At 38.8% G+C, this 19,565-nt stretch overlaps 1 protein-coding gene across 1 annotated transcript in view; it reads right to left on the minus strand.

Moving 5' to 3' along the window:
- Positions 1-2,206: 2,206 nt before the first annotated feature.
- LOC106095578 (embryonic polarity protein dorsal) overlaps positions 2,207-19,565 on the minus strand; it is a 123,092-nt gene continuing 105,733 nt past the window's right edge. The window contains exons 10-11 of the mRNA XM_059365264.1: positions 8,990-9,501; positions 2,207-3,143 (exon numbers count right to left, since the gene is read on the minus strand). Of these exons, the coding sequence (XP_059221247.1) occupies positions 2,868-3,143; positions 8,990-9,501 (788 nt within the window). The 3' untranslated portion in view covers positions 2,207-2,867. The remainder of the gene's footprint in view (positions 3,144-8,989; positions 9,502-19,565) is intronic.

A 19,565-nucleotide genomic window follows, 5' to 3' on the forward strand; every position in this document is an offset into this window, starting at 1 on the left:
AAAAAGTGGAGATAAAAAAACGTATTTTGATATGGAAACTAAAACATTTGATCTCTGTCAAATTCTGCTCGTGGAACAATTACAAATTTTCGCGACTACTCCGAAAGCAGGATAGAATACCAACCCTATGACGGCTAGGTGTTAGTATTCAACACCTAGAACGCCAATCTTGTTGATCTAGATTCGTCTACATAGACATCTTTTGGTATTTATTTTCGATGAGTTATAGCCTCTTAGACACCGACGAATCTACAAATCGACATGCCTTCTTCTTGCTCAAATCAGCGCCTTTCGGGTCGACGCAGTCCGAGTTAAGGGAGTGGGCGACGAATGCGCATGCAACATTGTGGAACAGCAACACGGTCAGTAGGACGGCGAAAATCCTATGGGGGATCCAGATCGTGAGAAGACGAGCCTATTACTGAAAGAAAACAAGAAGGAGGTCAGTATAGCTATTGGTATCATAACGGGACACACAGGACTACGAGCTCACTTATGTAAAATCGGTGCGGTAAGTGATAGCATGTGTAGGGCATGCAGGGAAGATGATGAGACGTTGGAACATTTCCTTTGTCATTGCCCGGCTTTCGTGTCCAACAGATACCGGTACTTAGGTGGAGACACAATATCAGACATGAACCAACTTTGGGGAGTGGTATTGAAAACAATTAAGGATTTTGTAAGTAGCACGGAATTCCTAACTTAAAATTTTCTTTTTAGAGGTTACCTTATAGTTTTTAGAGTGCACAACAATCCGATTACTGGCTTAGGTGTATATCCATAGTAGCATGGGGCGGAGTAATATCTGCAGAAAATTCTGGTGGATGCTACAGATTTGCTGTGGGGTGCCAATGGTTGCGATATAAGTAACATAATGGAGTTGCCAATGTGACAACACGCCCTGGTGTTGTCCAGAATGACTAGCATCTTATTCCAGATCAGGAAATATTTGTTAGTTTTTCTTTCAATTTAATGTCGTTTAAGATGGGGGTATATTCATTTTGTCATTCCGTTTGCAACACATCGAAATATCCATTTCCGTCCCTATAAAGTATATATATTCTTCATTAGCATATAAATCTAAGACGATCTAGCCATGTCCGTCCGTCTGTCTGTTGAAATCACGCTACAGTGTTTGAAAATAGAGATATTGAGCTAAAACTTTGTTCAGATTCTTTCGATCGATCTATATCTTGATATAGCCCCCATATAGACCGATCCACCGATTTAGGGTTTTAGACCCATAAAAGCCACATTTATTATCCGATTTTGCGAAAAAAAGATTTGGATATAGCTGTCATATAGACCGATCCGCCGATTTAGGGTACATAAAATCCACAGGCCCATAAAATCCACATTAATTATCCGATTTTGCTGAAATTCCAGACAGTGAGTAGTGTTAAGTCACTCGATATCCTTCTTTAATATGGTCCAGATTGGTCCAGATTTAGATATATCTGCCATATAGACGGATCTCTCGATTTAAGGTCTTGCGCCCATAAAACGCGCATTTATTGTCCGATTTTGCCAAAATTTGGGACAGTGAGTTGTGTTAAGCCACTCGATATTCTTCTTTAATTTGGCTCAGATCGGTCCCGATTTGGATATACCTGCCATATAGACCGATATCTCGATTTAAGGTCTTGATCCATAAAAGGCGCATATATAATCCGATTTCACTGATTTCGTAAATGGCTTAGATCGGTTTATTTTTGAATATAGCTACTAAAAAAAATCAATATTTTATTATACACAATTGAACAATGACTTGTACTTTTTAGTATTTGGTCCAAATCGTAATATCGAAATATTGCAGCTATAGGGGCATAAATTAAGCATTTTTCACCGGATTATGACGTAAGGTGGTTTACATATATACCCGAGGTGGTGGGTATACAAAGTTCGGCCCAGCCGAACTTAACGCCTTTTTGTTTGTCTTTTTTTATAAATGTTGCAACGCGTTGGTTGAATCAAAACTGTGTCCGAGGTCGTTGCTTGTAGTATCACATATCACTGATTTCAACGTAAATTAAGGTCACATGTGTCCTTGTGTTGAGTTCCCTTGAGATAATTTCTTCTCAATTCATTTTGTGGTAAATGAAGTCAGGACATATCGCAAGTTTCACGCCTACACCAATAAAAAAAAGGTACTTGCGAGTCATAGAAAGCTTAACAGCCTCAACCTTATTCATTTAATAGAATTGCATTTTGATTTAAACGAAATTTTTTACAGTTTCACTTTTATTCATCACCAAACATTGAGTACCGAATAATAGTTCTCAGAAAAAATCAAATGTTCAATTTTCTAGTAGGCCTACTTTTTATCCGATTTCATATAGAGAAGTCGTCTGATTTGAAGTCTGAGAAAAAATAGACCTCTGACATCCGATTTCCATGAATGCCAGGGTATATTAGCTGTCTTATATACATCGACGTTTAAGAATCTTTGTGTTGTCAGCACCAAAAATATTTGCACATTACTTTATATTCCGATATGATAAGAAAAAAAAATTCTCTAAAAATATGTAATCTTGTTATTAACTATTTTCTTTTTTTTTAATTGTACAGCGGTATAAATAAATAAAACTTATTACGAAACTAGTGGTATAATGGAAATTCTTCATGGAAATTTTAACAAAAGTGCGAGAGTATAACTTAAACAACATTAGTGAAAACATGACTTCATTTCTTAGTATATTCGTTGTTTTAGCTTGTAATTGGTGAATATTAAATTTGGAAAGAAGTGCTTAAGGCGAAGTATATAAGGGGTAGGATGAGGAAAAGAATTTAAATGATGGTATCTTGTATCTGCGGTAAAATCGTATTGTCCTTGTCCTTTTTGTAGGCCCATCTTCATCCTTTGACAATCACGTAGATATGGATAAATTGGATATTTGGAGGTCTTCTGAGTTGAGTCGTAGCATTTGCTGGTCTTCAGAATTGATGCGAACCAGTTGCTCACTGTCAAAATTCAATAGGTTGCTCAGGCCATGCTCGGTGTTGTTATTCGTATTGTTGTTATTGTTATTTGTATTGTTGTTAGTGTTATTCTTAGGATTGGATGCTGCAACCGCATCGTTGTTGTTTGTTTGGTGTTGTTGATATTGCTGATGTTGTTGCTGTTGCAGATGATGTTGATGTTGCTGTAATAAAAGCAGAACATATTAAATGAGTTGCAATGTGAGTTAACAGTTTCCAGCACGAAGCAGAAACAAGTATAGAAACTAGATAAGGTAGAACTTCGGAAGGCGTTGTGTTATTAAAATAGGCGACGATTGGACTACTATCTCATTGCTTTAAGGCTCTCTCACCGATACTATAGTGCAAACTGTTACTTGATGTCAAAACCACACGGACAAACAGTCAGGCAAATGCAATTTGCGCAGAAACGTACCATTAAAGAACAGGGAGCAACTGCTCACATCACAATGAGTGGTGTCTTGGGTTTGGAATAGCAAATTCGCGGGACAAATTTTCATTTTCCCGTAACAACGGAAATAAACAAGTTGGGCATTCTGATCAGAAATTTAAAAATTTTCTTTTAAGAATTTTAAAAAATTTTCCTTAAAAAAAAATCTTTTAAGAAATTTAAAAATTTTTTCAAATTTGTTTGGCTTTACGTCCGTGATTAAAAACAAAACAATATTTCTAATTTATATTTAAGTTGAAAATTCTTCCCGATAAACAAATTTTAAGCAATTAAAAATATTTGTTTTCATTTAATTTTTTTTTTGCGTTTGTTTCTTTTTCGAGACGAATTTAATCATCGAAAATTTTTAGCATTCGAAAAGAAAAAGTCAGAGATCACAACACACTAACCACTGTGGTATACGTTTCGTCCTGTATTGGACGACTTTTCAACCACATTAAGTGTAGAGGCTTCAAGGGTCATACCGCGAAAAAGTGGTTACGAAGTAATTACGACACTAACCAAGCTTGACACTTTTTTTGTTTCTTTCCAACGTGGGTGGCTGATACCCTCCACAAGAAAAAGAAAAATTTAAATAAAATTTTTTTACAAACAAAATAATTCAGCAAAAATTTTTAATGTGACAAAATATCATTCAGCACGAGCCGGACCTCCCTCCAAATTATTTTTTAAAAACAAATTTTCTTTATAATCTTTTCTAAAGACAATTTTTTAATAAATTTTTTTCTCAAGACAAAATTTTTGTATAAAAAAGTTTCAATGAACTTTTTTTCTAAATTGAGGTTCTATTGCACGATTTTTTCTAAAGACTAAACTTTAATGAATTTATTTCAAGGACTAACTTTCAGCGAAAATCTCTCTTCAGACAACCTAACCTCAATATTATTTTTTAAAGTCTAAATTTCAATAAAATTTGGTATTTTGCAACATTTTCAAATGTTTTTTATTATGCTTATCTGTCCCAAACAACATTTTTCTAAAATGTTTTCCATAGACAACTTTCAATAAAAACAACATGTTAACCCATTACGCCTGACCCTCGATTCCGTTGTCCGATTTTGATGAAATTTAGATTCAATTGCAGGATATTGTCCGGCTATAGAAATGGTTTTCATTCAATGCTTTCTATTCAAAGAATAGCGCAGCAAAGAACTTTCAAATATCTGAACATTAAAAATGTTTGAAAAAAATCTTTTTTTTGCCTAAGCCCCAACAACAACAAAATAATTTTCTTAATATTTTATGACCATATAGCGAAGAAAGCGGGATTTAAGGAAATTTTGGCATAAAATCGCACCTGCTCTCAAAAGAAGTAGGATTTTTGTCATAAATATATTTTTATACCCTCCACCATAGAATGGGGGTATACTACAATAATTCGTCATTCTGTTTGTAACTTCTCGAAATATTCGTCAAAGACCCCATAAAGTATTGATCGTCATGACATTTTAAGTCGAACTAGCCATGTCCGTCCGTCCGTCTGTCTGTCAAAAGCACGCTAACTTTCGAAGGAGTAAAGCTAGCCGCTTGAAATTTTGCACAAATTCTTCTTATTAGTGAAGGTCGGTTGGGATTTTAAATGGACTATATCGGTTCATGTTTTGATATAGCTGCCATATAAACCGATCTTGGGTCTTGACTTCATGAGCCGCTAGAGGGCACAATTCTTATCCAATTTGGCCGAAATTTTACATGAGGTGTTTTATTATGACTTCCAACAACCGGTCCATAACCTGATATAGCTGTCATATAATCCTATCGTCGGTCTTGACTTCTTGAGAATCTAGAGTGCGCAATTCGCAATTGTGCACGACGTATTTTGTTATGACTTCCAACAACTGTGTTAAGAGTTGTTTAAATCGGTTCATAACCTGATATAGCTGCCATATGAACCGATCTGGAGTCTTGGCTTCTTTAGCCACTAGAGGATGCAATTATTATCTGATTTGGCTAAAATTTTGCATGATGTGTTTTGTTATGACTTTCAACAACTGCGCTAAGAATAGTTCAAATCGGTCCATAACCTAATATAGATATTCCAAAATGTTGGATTTGAAGTTATATTTCCTGTCCAGCAAAACAGCCAGGTATCTTGAGCTTTCAGAAAATGGAACATTCTCTCCACCCAAGGAAACAGGTTCGATTGTAGGGAACTTGTATCACCTGCAGAAAAGAACTACTTCTGTCTGAACGGATTTATACCTAGATCACTTTCGGTAGCCCTCTTTGCTGTTGCACGTAGAGCTTCCTGAAGTATGTCTCTTAGAGTGCTCTCTAACCGCAATTGCCACGTCATCAGCATACGCGACCACTTTTAAGCCTTTTTTCTTCCAGAGACAATAATCTCATCTTTTAGTAAGTTATTAATAAACTCTCTTACGGTAGAGTTGATGCCCAGAAACTCAAACTCCTTCATGATTGACGTCGGTTTTACATTATTGAAAGCACCTTCAATGTCAAGAAATGCTACCATTGTATATTCCTCGACAGCGAGAGAACCTTCTATGTAGCTGCTGCAACGATTGGCGATCTCCAGAGATATTTGCCCTAAGATATGTCTCTATCAACCTCTCAAGAGTCTTCAGCATAAAGGATGACCGACTAATAGGATGAAAATCTTCCGCCTTCGTGTGTATCAGAATGTCATATATACCTATGGGATGGAGGGACAAGTGGGTTATTTTCATTCCGAAAACAGGAAACCTTACCTGTTTTCGGAATGAAAATAACCCTCGTGTCCCTCCATCCCACAAGTATATATGACATTCTGATACAAACAGAGTTTATCTTCCTAAGCCAGGTAAACAGTCTATCAGACACAAATTGTAATTGAACCTGTGATACATCATCAGGGTCTGGCGACTTAAAGGAGTCGAAACTTCTTATCGCCCAAAGGATTTTCGGCTCAGACACAATTTCAGTGACAACCTCTTCCGGCGCCACGTTGTCCGTTGGAGAATTTCCCGGGAAATGTGTATCAACGAGTAGTTCTAGTGTTACCCCACTAGACATTGTCCATATATTCTCTGACTTTTGAATATTCCCCATCGTAATAGGTCTCGAGGGCAGAATCTTCCTTAGCCTAGAACCCTCAGATGTATCCTCCACAGAGCTGCAGAATTCCACCCACAATTTGTTCTGAGCCTTTCTAAGCTCGCCCATATATTTTTTTAACTCAACCTTATATATGACCCAATCGTGTGGTGCTCTTGTGACTTTTGCTATGTTGAAGAGTTTTTTGCAGCCCTTCCATAGACCAACCAGCTCTGGGGTCCACCATGGCGGTCGCTGTTTGCCTCTTGGCTTGGAACTAGGGCATGCTGACACAAGCGAGTCTTTCAGGGCCTTCGTGATCCGCTTGACCAATATGTCTATATCCTGCGCAGTTGCCATTTTCTGCCAAGTCTAGACGAGCAGAATTTGTGACGAAATTTATCCCAATCCGCCTTTCTTCTTTTTAGCCGAGGGATCACTTAGCAGTATTTTCTCCAAAGCTGAAACTAATACAACGATGATCAGAGAAGCTGTGGTCATCCAACACTCCCCAGTCGCATATTCTTCCACTTATATCTTCCGATACAGAGGTAATATCTAGTACCTAGGGCTTATAAAGTCATGATGGAAATTGTTACCGGACATCTTTTCCATCAAATACAGATTTTCGATCGATTTTATTCGCCAAAACTATCACTATAAAACTAAGATATTCGCAAAGACAACCACACTTTGAATGATTAGGATCGGCCTATAAATAGTGTGTTGGCAATGAGTACAAAATTTATCTCTGACTTCATGATCAAATGTCACCGCCGATGTGTCAGTTCCTGCACCAAATAGCGACCATAATTTAAAAAAAAAATCGAGGTAAATTTCCAATTTCAGTTTTACTAGTTTTTTCGCTCCTAGTCCACTGTACGGCGTTGAAAAAGCTCAGAGCCATCATTAAACGGGAAATAGCTACCGTTTCGGCTGAAATGTGCGGTGAGTCACCGAAAGTAGAGAGCTTCTTTTCTAACGGTCGCCCACTTGCAGATACGCGACATACCTTCCCTGCTCGCTTTGAAATTTCTCCGTATAGATTAGTTCCCAGACGCAATTCTATTCTGACGCGGGTTAACTGAATTCGGGAGTATGGAAGTGTCGCTAAACCCAGAAATGAGCTTCAACGGACCATATCGAAAGAGCGAGGAAGTCAGTTGTGCGTTCTGCCCGGTGTTCGTCTCGCAAACACGCTGTGACACTACTGTTCGACGAACTCTCCATCAATACCTTAGATTTCATACCTATAAATTGGCTGCTGTGCAAGAATTAACGGAACGCGATTTTGTTTTTTGTTTTTGGAGAGCCTGTTTGAAGACGCGGTAGTTTTTTCCAGTGACGAGGAGTTATTTGAAATCCCTGATTTATGTCGATGGACCACGGACCATATCACACCTCAAGAACAACATTCGCGTGTTGGCCATTGCCAACACACCGATTGATGTGCTGCAAAGAGTGATCATTTATTTCAAAAATCGGCTTAGTGTATGCGCAATGGGGTTCGCAATTTACCCGAGTTCATTTTCAAGACTGCATGAAAAAAAGGGACATTGTATTCTAAAATAACAAAAGAATGAAAACAATAACTGAAAAACTTTTGATTCCATTGACCTTTTAAATAAATAAATAACAAAACTTCCCGGGAACACGGGAAAGGCATTTTTTATTCCAATTTTCACGGGGTTCTAAAAAATCGGGAAATGCAATGGGACGTCCTATTTATAGCCTAGTCCGAACGGAGCAAATGTTCCTAGCATTAGAAGGGCAAAACCACCGCTGAAAATTTTCTCAGATGGTCTCGCCAGGATTCGAACCCAGGTGTTCAGCTTCATAGGAGAGAAGTTTTTACATGCTTGTAATACCATTTATTTTAAATGGCATAGTACCTCATAAATGTAGGCAGCATTTGGAGCGGAATACCGTTAGCATAGAAGGGATTTTGGAACGTGTCCTCTTAGGCGGACATGCTCAGCTCTGCGCCACGGTGGCTTCCGCAGACAGTCAGAAGGACATGCCTATGTCGAATTCGGGATTGTTGTAAGTCGGTGGGAATTCTACATCTTCTCTTTCTAAACGTTGCAAAAAAATTCACAATGTTACAATACCATGTGCCGTGGAGTGGTACGAGTATAGTCTGTAAAAATGTTTCACCAGTTGAAGATTGGTGCCGTCCGAGTTTCAAATCGTATTACATTCAAACATTATACATAGGTGTGAACAACAGATACATTTTCAGTGGTGGTTATCTCCTTACTATTGCTGGCAACATTCGGACTAAAAAGAGGGCCCTATTCATTGAGCTTAAACTTTAAACGCACTGCATTGCTTAAACTTTAATTGGGCTGCACCCATTGTTATGAGAGAAGTATCCCCTGTTCGTTAATGGAATGTTCATGAGAAATTTAGTAGCATTATAAATAGGGCTACTTGCATGTTTTTAGAATAAACAGGCAATGAGGTATTTTAAAAATGTGTAGAACGCTTATACTTGTAAATATTAAAATTTCTGGATATACTTACGAAATGATTTGGTGCCAAATTCCATCCAGCTCCTCCAGCATGTCCTGTGCCTTGAGATCCGGGTGTACCTGTGCCTGGACCACCAGGTCCATTCGCTGACGTCAGCAGATTGGGCATTGTAAATGCAGTTGTATTATTGAGATTTCCCAAGTTATTGTTGTTGGTATTCGTGGACGGATTGTATTTAGTCTCCCAATGGGAGGCGCCAGCGCCTCCAAAATTATTCCCATGATACTGCTGTTGCTGTGTTTGTTGCCCAAATGCATTGTAGTCATTTATATTCGACCCGCCTCCGCCGATATTCGCTGAAGGGGCACCATTACCTGCATTGTATGGTTGTTGATTGGGAGAAATCATTTGCTGGTTATTTCCCTGGGTTCCTGTCGCAGTCGTTGCTATACTATAAGGCGAAGGCGTGTTGTGGTTGTAGGCGCTGTTCGGTGACAATGGTTGCGGGGATGGTGTAAGTTCAGGTGGAGCTCGATACAGACCAAATGGCTGTGGGGAAGTATCTGTCAAGAGTATTGAAATTTTACAAAAACACTTAAGTTAAAAGCAACGTAAGGGTTTAAAAATTTATTTTTAAGACAACAAGAACTTGCAAATTAAAATTAATTACATCAGCCATCGAGAAAGCATAAACGACACAGAAGACTATAGCGTCCAAAACATGTAATATGCAGGGCAATTATAACAAAACGATATTTACTGTCGTTTCAAAAACTCTTTTTCAAAAGCGAACCAGTTTAATCTTTGCAAGTCCAAAACCCATCCGGGTGGGATCTTCGATATTCAAACATCAATACTCATCGAATTTTTATCAAATCAAAAATAGCTTTGAACTCAGTGACTAAATTTGTTTTCTCTACAAGAAAATGATATCCGAACGCTAACCTTGATCTTCCGTAATTTTATTTTTAATTTTTTGTCGATTTTTATACGTCGTAGTCCAAAACCCACCCGGCTGGGATTCTAATTTTCTACAAAATATTTTGTGCCCCACCATTAAAAGAAATAATATTTTATTCAAAAAATAAACATAACCTGAGTTACGATCTATAAAATAAAAAATCCAATAATATATACAGATAATATGTACTTGTGGGATGAAGAATGTGTTCCCATATGGTTAAGTGCGTGCCTTTGCCATACTCATGCAGAAACTTTCTTAGTGAGGAAATTGTTGACTTGGGGTAATTTTTCTTTTTAAGAAAACCTACTGACCTACTGGAGGGGGAAGTGGTTGGAGAGGATTTTCTATTATGCTGTCTTCTTCAGTTTTTCTTCTACAAGAATGAAATTTTGGGATAGATATGATAGCTTCCGATTTGGAGGAAACCCACCCAGGTGGGTTCTAGACCACGGCATAAATGAAAATCTTTGAACCTGCGAAGGTGAATCACATAAATAATACACCCTGTGTCTCAGAACATCAAAATAAGCGCTGGGCAACGTTTTAAAAAGTAAATATTTTCAAAACATTCATCATAAAAAGTAACAGATCGAGAAGTGCGCAAATATAATACATCACGAGAGACCAATTGCAGTGAGAGTAAATGTCAATAGAGTCGAACACGATTGCTTGTAATTTAAACAAAAAAGAGATCTCAATTAGGTATAAGTTCTGTGCATCAGCAGATCTAGTGATATTTCGCAACATTTGTATGGAAAATATTCTATTCTCGATTACCTAAGCGGCAAATCTTATCACCGCTTACTATCGCCGTTTATTAAAACATATGTTGTTACCATTTAATTGGAATGACAAAACTAAAAGAGGAAGAACGCAACATATTTATTCAATGATTAAACGTTCTGGAATGCAACAAATAAATAAAATCACATTTTTTAACTCCGAGAAACATTTATTTAAAATTAAAATGACTTATTTTGTTTGTTTTGTTGATATTTGATAGTTTCGGATGTGTGTCAGTGTTGCCAACGTTAAAGTACAAAGCATTTAGCGGAAAAAGTGTTTTATTCATCCATAAGCTAGTGAAAACGCTAGACTGGAAATCAAAACAGCAATTATTAATAGTAATTTTTTTTTAATACGTCCCTAAAAAATACTTCAAATTACAAACTAACGTAATACTATCTTTCAATATCCACATTTACATATTTATTCAAAAATAAATATGTACCATGATGGAGGCAAACAATTGTGGCATTACACAAATAAATTTGCCTGTTGAAAATGACAGCGTGGTATGAGACTCAAGAGTTCCCAAACGAGATAGAGAAAGTCTAATTCAACGGTCGTTTAGAAATGCATCAAAAACACCACGTTTATTTGATTCTCCCTTCTGGACGATAGATTCAATAAACTGGAAAAGGAAATTCGAATCCTGAGCGAGTTCGACAGAATACTTTTACAACTGAAAACTGAACTAAATGATGTCCATGAACGAGTTTCCAATCTGAAAAGAAGAATTTACACTTGTTAAATCAGACATCGAAGACTTCATAATTCAACTCTTAAAGCAAGAAAATTCTTCTGTTTGTGCGAAATCAAAGTAAATGGTATACCATATGATAAGGCTGAGAACTTGATGGGCGTTTTTGAAAACATCTGAGGCTCTATGGACGCAAACATTCCCATGTATAAAATCAAATTATCGTCTGCGAAAGAAAAATAATGCTAAGAATATAAATTATCCGGACGTTAGCATCGTGCACTTGTTTATGTTAAGACCAACACCAGCAATGTACCTATGTATTTGGATCTTTCACCCCAAAATTATGGATGAGTTGCATACTAAGGGAATAGTTCGAGGACGTAACTACACAACCATATACAATAATTTCATATCAATATTTCTACATACTTGTATTGTTTTCTTATTATATTTATTAATTTTTTGTTTAATTATTAATTGTATTTCTCTCATGTTTTTACATTACATGACCTTTTTAAACTCCATGATATTATTTTTCACGTTGTCAATTTGATTAATAGGCTTGCCTTACTCTATAGTCCTAGTAAAATGAATTATGATCGAAATCGGTAGTAGAGATAGAAATTCCAAATACGTAACGGGAAATTCAGTAAGAATATTATTTTATTATTAAATGCTATTACAAGGCAATAGAAAAACACATTTTCTGCCTAACTTTAAAAAAGTTTTTTTTGATATTCTATTTGTAATAGAAACAGAACTTTATGAAACTTAATATTTCCAAATGCAAACAAATATCTTTTTCAAGAATAACCCCTCTTAAAACTAGCTATATTTTGGGTTCCAATCAACTTGAAGTAGTCTATAGCTTTAAAGACCTTGAATTGCTTCTAGACCAGCGCTTAAACTTCCGTCATCACTTCTCAATGGTTGCAAAGCACGTGGTGCTCTTGGCTTAATGAAACGCTGGAGTAAATGATTTATAATGACGAAAAACTTATATACTTCTCTAGTCAGATGTAATCTTGAGTACGGTTCAGTGGTCTGGTATCCGTACTACAATATTCATTCTGATTTGATAGAATCGGTTCAAAAACAATTTCTATTATTTTGTCTCCGTCGAAATGGGCGGGACAGAAGTTCATTACCTTCGTATGAGTACCGATTAAATCTTATAAAGTTTTGACTAAATTAATTCATGGTCAAATAGATTCCTGCTTTCTTTTGAGTCGAATTTTCTTGAACGTTCCTATCAGACCTTTTGAAAATTTCTTATTAAAGAACCAATTATGCCTAAAATGACCATTTCAGCACCTATATTATCAATTTAATCAACTGAAAAATATAATAGATCTATCTGAGAATCGAGAAAATTTAAAAAGGAAAATTGTATTATTTTTAAATTCTTAGGTTAATATATTTGTTAATGCCAAACCTTGTTCCTACCTGGTCCCCCTAATCTACTTTCTAAGTTTCGCAGCTATTTGCATTTGCATACACCCACATACCTCATACTTTATATGTGTGTGTGTGTGTGTCTCTCTTTGTACTAAAGATGTCTCGCTTTCAGCAGCCTTGTGTACTCCGTCGGCCTTTTCCTTTTCTTTTTCCTATTTCAAACTTACTTATTATCTGGGCTTCAACCACTGCTGTTCTTCCTGGTAAGAGTTTCGTTCAATCTCCAATTCAGAGCTTTCTTTTCCATCCAATAAAGAGATAATTGTAAATTCCCAATTTCTAACCCACCTGTGTTTTCATTTTTTCCTATTCTCCCCAAACTCACCTTGCGAGGAAAATATTTCTACTCCGAGAAATATTTTCCACGACTCCAGTGATTAAACCATCCACTTTCCTCCAGAGCTAACCCCCAACATTTTCATTGTGGTCCTTCGAACCGGATATATTACTGGAAATCATCCCTTCATCACCATTTCATCCAACACACATATCATCATCGTCATCATAGAAAAAAAGGTGAGTTTGTGCTTTGTTCTATTCCATAAAAAGTGAAAACAATAGTGCTTTTTTCCAAATATTCATTGTGCTTCAGTTGTGTTTTGCCGACGGCATTTCGACATTTCCTAAACAGTGCTTCGAAATAAAATTTTTCAAAAACCGTACTGAAAAAAATTTTTTTTTCCAACTATTCGGTTATTAATTTTCTTAAAATTTGGTGGAAGTGAATTTCATTAAATTCCATAGAGAAATTTAAGTAACAGTGTGCTTTGCCTCTATAAGAATTGCCATTAATTTGCAAAAAAAATAACATAAGATTTTATATTTCAATCGGTGTCGCGGCAGTGTGTTCCTTTGGTTTCTTTTCTTTTTCAATCGTGGTGCATTGAAAGTGATCTTTGCCCTCTTTCATATGCTGCAGTCGCGCTGCCCATAGCATTATTTCGTCGTTGTTAATAGTTCTCGCACTTCCACAGCCTTTCCTACAAGCACAGTGATTGTTGTTATTGTTTTTTTTTTTTTAGAACTAACCAACGTTGATCTCCATAACTAACATCCAATATACATACATCCATATATACACACAACTGAACGTACATACAAACATTTCTTGTTATTCGCTTCTATTGAGTTTCGTTGCGGGTGACATTGCTACTGCGAAGAGAATAAGAGACTTCTGTGTTGCTTTGAATTTGTTCATTCGCTCTTATATACTCTTTGTTTGCCGTGCACCCTACAGTCATTCCGTTTGTGTGGTCGCGACTCGGGGCGTTTGAGACATACCTTATATTTTGGTTCCATTGGCATATATATGCATTTGTGTGATACCCTGATCGGTCAGAGATATATATAGTGCACCCTACAGCCGGTCATAGTCGACTTTTGGTACAAAACTTTGATTTTTTCGAAAAGTAAATTTTTTTCTGATTTTCTTCACGAGACTGTTTTCGTTTGGTGTTCGTGTAAAGCAAAAATCGTATTTGCACCCTACAGTGAGCCAAGGTCGACTTTTGGATCCAAAAAGTTCGAATTTTCATAATTTTCAAGAGAATTTTTTTTTCCTCTGCTGATTTTAAGAGTTTCAATACTATAGAGGCATTTCGAACTTATTTCAACCGGCGCAACTGTTCATTCTTCTGTTCTCCGGAAATATTACGCATACGCCTACGTCATTTTCAACGTTTTTTTTCGATACCAGTTCCATTTTTTCGGATTTACTGTTCATTTAGATAGGTTTTTTCCCTAACCTATTTAAGAGAGTTAAGTGCGTCTGGTTCAGAGCTAATTCTACTTTTTTCTTTCAAGTTCGAATATGTCTTTAGAGTCGTTCATTCGCTTAGCTGATCGCCTTGTCGCATTCAATGCTGATATAGGTGATAATACGCTTCCGCTCTCATCGATTCACTTAATTAATATACACATGACAGAGCTGAAGTCATTATGGAGCGACATTAAGTCCACTTTCGATTCATTCATGGCTGATCGTGATAGTGAGCAAGACGAAGACGAGGGCGGTGCAGACGATTCCGTAAATGCATCCGAGCTGGAGACCTTCCGAGCCAAGTTTAAGAGTTCTTATGTGACTTACTGCAACTGCTTGGCGACATTGTCACAGCTCGCGGAGGAGTTTCAGTTGCCGGCAACTAAGATTTCTCCAAGCCAACGTCTTGTCGCAAATCCACCTGTTTCCGAAGGTCATCCAGAATTTCAAGACACTCCGTCTTCTACGGGAAGGACTGATTATTCCTTTCATCTCCCGCCATGTGATACAGAGGTTTTCCACGGTGATTACATGTCCTGGCCTACTTTCAGAGACATGTTTACGGCAGTGTACATAAAGAATTCCAGACTTAGTTTTGTCGAGCGTCTGTTTCACTTGACGCAAAAAACGCGAGGCGAGGCTCGTGACATTGTTCAGAGGAGCCCTTTGACGAATGATGGTTTCCATTTGGCATGGAAAAATCTATGCGCTCGTTATGAGAATAGACGAATCCTTGTTAACGGGCAGCTAAAGGTTTTGTTCAATCTTCCTTCCATTTCCAAAGAGTCCGCCAGTGCACTTAAACAGTTGCAGCGCGACCTTACTTCTTGTATCTCGGCCCTAGAGTTGTGTGACATTGATGTCAGAGGTTGGGACCCTCTATTCGTATTTCTCTGTTCGAATCGTCTTCCAGAGTCCACACTTACCTTATGGGAGCAGGGTCTCGCAGATAAGACTGCAATTCCTAAGTGGTCTGACCTTGACTCCTTTCTTACGAATAGATACCGGACACTGGAGTCCGTTTCTGAAATGCGTGCCAATCCCAATGCAAGGGATCAAGATTCAAAATCCAATAGCACGAATACTAAGAGTTCGAGAAATATTAATTCATTCCAAGTGAGAGTTTCGGTTCCACAATGTCCTTTATGTCCAAGAGAGTTCCATGTGATTAGGAAGTGTCCTAAGTTCATAGCAATGGACATTAATCAGAGAAAGTCCGAGATAAGGAAGCAAGGTCTGTGTTTGAACTGTTTTTCTAAAACTCATCACGTTCGAAATTGTACAAGCAAGAACACTTGTTTCCAGTGCCAGAGGAAGCATAATACTTTGCTTCATGAGAGTTCCGCTAATCCAGAGGCCAGTAACTCAAGAGTGCAGACTCCGGCAAATACAAATTCAGGTTTGAATGCAAACTCCTCACCTTTCGCTCCTAGTCCTATACAGTCCACTAGTTCTGGTACGGGAGTCGTTCAAACCTATTTCTCTTCCAGTTCTCGTGGCGTTTTGCTGGGGACTGCTTTGGTTGATGTGTTGCACTTGGGTGTTACGTACCAGGCACGAGTGCTTTTGGATTCTGGGTCGCAGGGTACATTCATTTCAGAGAGACTTTTCAATAGATTGCAGCTCCCATATAGAAAAGTCAATGCTCAGATTTCTGGTCTGAATGATTCCATGGCTGCTTCCGTTCGAAAGGAATGTACTCTGCTTCTATGTTCGAGATATGCAGATGCTCAAATTTCGGTTAAGGCCTTCGTTATTACTAATTTATCTGGTGCCCTTCCATCTCATTCAATACCCCCCTCCATCTTCTCTCAGCTGCCCCAATTCGAGCTGGCAGATCCACTATTTCACAGGAGTTCCAGTATTGATATTCTGATTGGTGGTGACTTCCTTCCTTCCATCATGCGGTCCGGCGTGAAGCATGATATTTGTGGTTCCTTGATGGGCCAAAATACCATCTTTGGATGGATTTTGACTGGCCCCATTCCGATCCAATCTCCATCTCCATATTCCAGAATTATTTCCAACTTTTGTGAAATCTCTTTGGACAAAGAGATTTCGAGATTTTGGGAGGTGGAGAATCTTCCAAGGAAGAACTTTGTGTCAGCAGCTGATAGATTTTGTGAGGAATTGTTCGTTTCAACTACTAAGAGGGATGAAGATGGAAGGTACGTTGTTCATCTTCCGTTCAAAAGAGATTTTCCCAAGAGTATATCTCTAGGTAATTCACGGACAAGTGCTATGGCCCAATTTTTGAGAAATGAAGTCCGCCTCCTTCGCAATCTTGCGTTCAAGGATGAGTATGATTCCGTTATCCAAGAGTACGCGAATTTAAGCCACATGTGTCAAGTTGAGACTTCTAGTTCTATGGGAAGTGCGTCTCATTACTACCTGCCGCACCATGCGGTTATAAAACCAGAGAGCACTACCACCAAAGTTCGGGTGGTTTTCAATGCTTCTTCACCTTCCTCTAATGGCGTGAGTCTTAATGACACTTTGCATACAGGTCCTGTGTTGCAGAGTGATCTGACTGTGTTGATTCTCAAGTGGCGATTCTTTCGGTATGTGTTCAATGCCGACATTCAAAAGATGTACCGGCAGATTAGAGTTCATCCCAATCACACACCGTTCCAAAGAGTTCTATTTCGAAGAGATCCAAGTGACGACGTTCAAGATTTCGAGTTGAAGACTGTCACTTTCGGTGTGAATTGTGCTCCATACTTAGCTATTCGCACTCTTTTCCAACTTGCTGATGACGTTCAATCCAGTCATCCTATTGCCAGTGAAATACTTCGCAGTTCTATGTACGTGGATGATGCCCTAGTGGGTGCACATTCGCTGCAGAAGGCAATGCAGTCTAAGGAGCAGTTGATATCCGCTTTGGCTTCGGCCGGCTTCCTCCTGAGAAAATGGACAGCAAATTCAAAGGATATTCTAGCAGGTCTTCCTTCCGATCATTTGCTGTGTGAAGATTTTTTGGACTTCGACGACAGTAGCACAGCAAAAATGCTAGGAATTCGTTGGAATGCTCGATCCGATTCGTTCTATTTCACTACCAAGCCATTCCCAGATTCATCCAGAGATACTAAAAGAGAACTCCTTTCCCAGATTTCAAAGCTTTTCGATCCTGCTGGTTGGCTATCGCCATGTATTGTGGTAGCAAAGATTCTTATGCAGAGGATATGGTCAGAGGGTACGGGCTGGGACGAGGTCGTTACCCCTGGCACACTTGCAAAGTGGAAAGAGTTTCAGACGTGTTATTCGGCTATAAATGAAGTTCGAATTCCGAGGTGGCTTCATTATGTTCCTTCCGCCGATATTCAATTCCATGGCTTCTGTGATGCTTCAGAAAGGGCATACGCAGCAGCTTTGTATGTGCGAATAGCTACAACTACTTCGGTCTCCACACATTTGGTCTATTCAAAGACAAGAGTGGCTCCTGTTAAGACATTGTCCATTCCGAGGTTAGAGCTTTGTGGGGCTGTTCTATTGGCAGAGATGTTAGATACATTACTTCCGACACTTAACATTCCCAAGTATTCTCTTTTCTGTTGGACAGACTCCACTATTGTCCTTTCCTGGCTTTCGAAACCTCCGTGTTGTTGGGCAACATTTGTTGCAAACCGAATTTCAAGTATAGTTCAAGTGGTTGACCCCTCCAAGTTCGGTCATGTTCCTTCAGAGACGAATCCTGCCGACCTCGCTAGCCGAGGTCTCCTGCCTCAGGATATCGTCGCAAATGAGTTGTGGTGGTCGGGACCTGAGTGGCTCCGCGACTCCCCTGAGTGTTGGCCTAATTCTGTTCAATCCACTATTCCCGAGATAGATTTGGAGCGTAAAGCCATAAAGGTTCATCATACTTACTTTCAGAACTACCAGGACGTTCTTGAACGTTTTTCTTCCTATCCACGAGCGCTACGTGTACTGGCTTATGTGTATCGATTCTTCTATCGTACTCATCCAAGATTTCGTTCCAGCTTTTCAAAGCAGTCCACTTTGATCACAAGTTCTGAGCTTGTACTGGTTAGAGATGGATTGATTCGAGTGTGTCAAAAAGCGTGTTTTCCAAATGAGTACAAGTGTTTGTCGTCACAAGAGCAAATTTCGAAATCAAGTTCTATTCTGAACTTAAACCCGTTCCTGGACGCTGAGGGGCTAATTCGTTCATGTGGCCGGCTGGAATCGTCAGTCGGCCTTCCGTACAATGAGAGACACCCGATAATAATGCCCTACGGTTGTCAATATTCCAGGCTGCTCGTGAAGTTCATCCACCAACTTACTATCCACGGTGGGAATCAGCTTGTACTTCGTATGGTCAGATCACAGTACTGGATCCCGAAGGTCAAGAATTTAATCAAAACGACCATCAATAAGTGCAAGCCTTGCATTCTCTACAAGAGGCGTTGTCAGCAGCAGCTCATGGCGGCTTTGCCGCCAGAGCGCACCGAGTTCACTCGTCCATTCACTCGAACGGGTTTGGATTTCGCGGGTCCTTTCGACATAAAGAGTTACAGTGGGCGGGCCTGTCGTATTACGAAAGGCTACGTCTGCGTTTTCGTGTGCTTCTCCACAAAGGCGATACACTTAGAGGCGACGTCCGATTTGTCCACTCCCACGTTCTTAGCGGCTTTCCATCGTTTTGTTTCTCGGCGGGGTTGTCCGTTGCATCTATATTCCGATAACGGTACAACTTTCGTCGGAGCTTCCAGGATCTTAGAGAGAGAATTTATTCATGCTGCTCGTGCTGGAACTGAGTCGAACTATGCGCACCAGTCTTTGAGTTGGCATTTCATCCCGCCTGGAGCTCCTCATATGGGAGGACTCTGGGAAGCGGGAGTAAAGAGTTTTAAGTCCCATTTTCGAAAATTTGCTGGTTCCTTCAAATTTACATTTGAAGAGTTCTCGACAATCCTGTCGAGAATTGAAGCATGCCTCAATTCGCGCCCGTTGTCTCCTATAT

The sequence above is a fragment of the Stomoxys calcitrans genome, chromosome 3 (genome assembly GCF_963082655.1).
Source record: "Stomoxys calcitrans chromosome 3, idStoCalc2.1, whole genome shotgun sequence".
NCBI lineage: Eukaryota > Metazoa > Arthropoda > Insecta > Diptera > Muscidae > Stomoxys > Stomoxys calcitrans.